Source organism: Hemibagrus wyckioides, linkage group LG04, assembly GCF_019097595.1.
Source record: "Hemibagrus wyckioides isolate EC202008001 linkage group LG04, SWU_Hwy_1.0, whole genome shotgun sequence".
Lineage (NCBI taxonomy): Eukaryota > Metazoa > Chordata > Actinopteri > Siluriformes > Bagridae > Hemibagrus > Hemibagrus wyckioides.
The window spans coordinates 26,557,030-26,561,198 of record NC_080713.1 but is presented as its reverse complement, the minus strand read 5'-3'; the positions used below and the strand labels follow the sequence as shown (position 1 = coordinate 26,561,198).

The following is a 4,169-nucleotide window of genomic DNA, read 5'->3' as shown; positions in this document are numbered from 1 at the left end:
TGCATCTCGAGTACGGTCCTGACACTTCTGCTTCGAATATGACGCATGATGCCTTTTCGTTTACAGAAAACAGAACCCCGCTAAAGCGTGAGCTCTCCCTCTGAGTTAAAAAGCAAGGATTAAAAACTCCAACGCAGGCTTATTTATCACTGAGACACAACGGAGCGTCCACCGGGGACCGAGAGACAGCAGGAAAAATGCAGCATGTAGCTTTTTTAAATGAGCTCAGCACTGACCGTACGTCTTCTCCGAGCTTATTCAGGCTTCAGAGGAGATACGGACAGTCTCGGATCGTGTTACTTCTTTTTAATGGTGTTACACTCAGATATTACAGAGCATTGCTCTCTATTCTAGTCTGACCTGTGGATTTGTTATTTCGCATTAATTGAATGGTTAGTCCACTGTTTTTTTCATCACTCCAAAGTGAAGCTGTGGCTGTCTCCTGCATATAATACTGACAAATACAATACAGTACAACGAAGGCATATTCACATGGAGAGTAATCACTGACAATTATATACAGTACACATCACATCACATACGCTACTCCGGTTATTCCACGTGGATCCAATGTCCAGTCACTGGCTCAGGGCTTGAGATTTAACAGTGTTCACACATATAGAGTCTCAGATTAAAGGTCATATCATGGTTTTATTGTGGCATGATATGATCAGTGCATTCTTTTAAAAAAAAAATCAGTCCATGTCAGTGCATCATGAGAAAGTTCAGGAATTTATTCCCGGATCCTCATAACGGCCTGCTCCCGTTCTCGCCGTACTCCGGCAGGCTGTTCAGAGCCGTTTCGTCGCTCTTGGATTGCAGCATGACATCACCCTTCCTGGAATTTTTTTTAGTGGCTCTGGAGAGCCGACGTCGAAACGTGTCCCCGGCTAAAAAGTAGAGAATGGGATCCACACAGCTGTTGAGGCTGGCCAGTCCCCGGGTGACCTGGTACGTAGCGTAGACCCTGTTGTTAAACTCGCACATCTCAGGGCTCTGGAAGTAAAGCCTGGCCCTCATGTTGAGGTTCTTCATGACGTGGAAGGGCAGGTAGGACACGGCGAAGACGGCGAGTACGATGATTACCAGGTGGATGGACTTCTTCCTGAGCGGCACGTTGTCCATGTCGTTGTAAATGAGCGCTTTGACGATGAAGCCGTAGCAGCCGAGGATGACCACGAAGGGCACGCAGAATCCAAACACCGTCATGCACATGCTGTAGACGAAGTACCCCGGAAGCTCGTCCTCGGTGGTCGTATCATAGCACGTGGTGACATTCCGTTTAGGTCCAGTACGCGAGTAGTAAAGGATCGGCGAGATCCCAGCTACCACCACAAACCACACCAAGGCACTGGTGCGCACGGCGTTCTTCTTCTTGAGCCTCCCGAGCGATTTGAGAGGATGGACGACGCCGGAGTAGCGGTGCACGCTGATGCACGTCAGGAACAGGATGCTCCCGTAGAGGTTGACATGGAAGATGAAGCGCTGCAGGCGGCACAGGACGTCGCCGAAGATCCAGTCGGTTTTGTTGAAGTAGTAGAATATGAGGAAGGGAAGCGAGAGCACGTAGCAGAAGTCAGCCAGAGCGAGGTTGAACATGTAAACCGAAATGCTGCTCCACGGACGCATGTGACACACAAACATCCATATGGCCAGGCTGTTCCCGATGAAGCCGGTGATGAAGACGATGATGTAGACCGTGGGCAGGTAGTAGAACTGAAAGGCGGTTTTGGTCAGCGAGCAGCCGCCTGTGTAATTGGTTCTCAGCGCTTGGCTCTCAGTCACATACGGATTCGAGGTGAAGTTCATGTCTGTCATGGTGTCAAGAAACAAGGCACGTGTGTCCGTGCGTGTGTGCGTGGGTCAGGGGCTTGATGGAGAAACCCGTCGTTGACGGGCAGCAGGTGATCAATCTCAGCAGCTCACATCAGCTCCAAACGCACCAGAAAATCGGCAAGCAGGAAACTCACTCGTGTGTCCTCCCTGTCACTGCGTGAGCGTGTGTTTGCGTGGTAGCTACCTCCACATTGCACAATCCAGCACTCCACATGTCCCTTCAGGGGAAAAAAATATACACCCCCTTCTCACCGTGCGCTCGCGCTTCTTTTCCACACGTCCCGTCTCTCTTCCACGATTACTTCCGCTTTTATTTTCTTGCTTTCCTTTTTTTCCCGCTCCTAAACTTCACGCCCCGGTGCGTGGTGCGATCGCGCCAGCTCGCGCCTCGGATAAGCTTCCGCCGCTCGCCGTCGCGTGCGCTCTGGTGAGTTGGTTTCGCGCGGGACGTTGAAGGCAGACGAGCTGCGCGAGCGAGCCCCCTTCGTCTCGAGCGCATGCGGGAGGAGCTGCAGCGACAGAAGCGCGTGGGAGAGAGAGAGAGAGAGAGAGAGAGAGAGGGAGGGGCGAGACATGACACTGCACGCGCGCATTTATTTTAGCTCTTATTTATTCTACAACACAGCGGTGGGATTATAAATAATGATTATAAATGAAACATTGGCGTTCATGGGTGTTTACAGACATCAGGCTCTCCACGTGTTGCGTATTGACACGCATCCACACGTGCACGCAGTTTATTCCCGACAAAATCACGCAACGCACGCTGTTAAACATTTCCTGTAGAGATGACGGTGAGTCAGTGAGAGGCAGCAGGAACGCGCTGTCGTGTGGAGTACAGTAAGCCTTCCTGTTTAATAGCTCTTACACAAACCTACTGCAGGTTCGAAACGCATGACCCTGACTGTCAAAGTTTCCTCTGAACTTTCCTTTCAGAAAATAAAGGACCAGTGTGGTCAAATATAAACAGGTTGTCTAAGGGGCAGGGGCAAAACAATTTACTTGGGGAGGGCATTAAATTGTGTTTTTTTCTACTATAAAGGCTCACTTGTAGGAGGCACTTCATTCCATTTTCTTGCATGCATGAAAGCCTAGATGGCTGTGCAGAGGGAATGTCATTATTTTTCCATTTAGGACACTTCATCACATTTTCTCCTCTGTAAGGGCAGCCTGGAGGGCACTTTATGTACCATTAAGGCACCCTATAATGGGGGATTTGTTACATTTTATGTACCATAGAGAGCACTTTTTTACTGCATTTTATAAACAGTAAAGGCAATTAAATGGACACTTCTTTTTTTTTTTTTTTACATTTTATGCAAAACACAGGCAGCCTATTGGGAATAATACAACACTTTATTTATCATAGTGGTACACTAGTGGGCACTTTACAACACTTTATGTTCCATTGGGCACCCTAGTGGGCAGTTTACTACATTTTATGTAAAATAAAGGCACCCTATTGGGCATTTTACAACATATTATGTGAAATAGAGGCACCCTCGTTGGCACTTTACTACATATTATGTGATATAGAGGCACCCTAGTGGGTACTTTACTACATATTAAGTGAAATAGAGGCACCCTAGTGGGCACTTTACAGCACTGTGTTAACTATAAAGGCACTCTAGTTGATACATTACTACATATTATGTGAAATAGAGGCGCCCTAGTAGGCATTTTGTTGCATTTTATGTACCAACAAGGCACCCTCATGGGCACTTTACTACATATTATGTGAAACAGAGGTACCCTAGTGGGACCTTTACAGCGTTTAATCAGCCATAAAGGCACCCGTTGATACTTTACTACATATTATATGAAATAGAGACACCCTCATTGCAACATTTTATGTACCACTGAGGCACCCTAGTTGGCACTTTACTACTTATTATGTACTACAGAGGCACCCTATTGGGCACTTCTTATAAACTGGAAGCACCCTCACTATGTTTTACGTAAAAGAGAAACACCCTACAACATATTTTCTGCACACAGTTTCCATAATCTTACAGAGACACTACAGGGGCTTGTCTGGGGTATTAGTGCGAAATTGTGCAAGATATTGTGCAACATTGGAACAAAAAATAAATAAAAAGATATAAATAATAGTAGACATAGATCAGCTTGGATTCGGCTTACTGTAACTGACTGGAAGCACTTCAGCAGTCACTTACTGTAATGTAGTTTACTATAGTAAAGTTCATGGACCAGTCCAACTGATGTATTAAAAATAACAATAATAATCATTCAGGAAGTAGAGAGTTAGTGGCAGCAATCTGGAAGCTACTTACTGTATTATTATGGAACAGAAATAAGCTTATATTGTAAAA

At 46.3% G+C, this 4,169-nt stretch overlaps 1 protein-coding gene across 1 annotated transcript in view; it reads right to left on the bottom strand.

Moving 5' to 3' along the window:
* Positions 1–2,355, bottom strand: part of p2ry1 (purinergic receptor P2Y1) — a 3,054-nt gene extending 699 nt beyond the window's left edge. Inside the window, exon 1 of the mRNA XM_058388428.1 lies at positions 1–2,355. This exon is cut by the window's left edge and continues 699 nt beyond it. Coding sequence (XP_058244411.1) covers positions 748–1,818 — 1,071 coding nt within the window. The 5' untranslated portion in view covers positions 1,819–2,355 and the 3' untranslated portion in view covers positions 1–747.
* Positions 2,356–4,169: the final 1,814 nt, after the last annotated feature.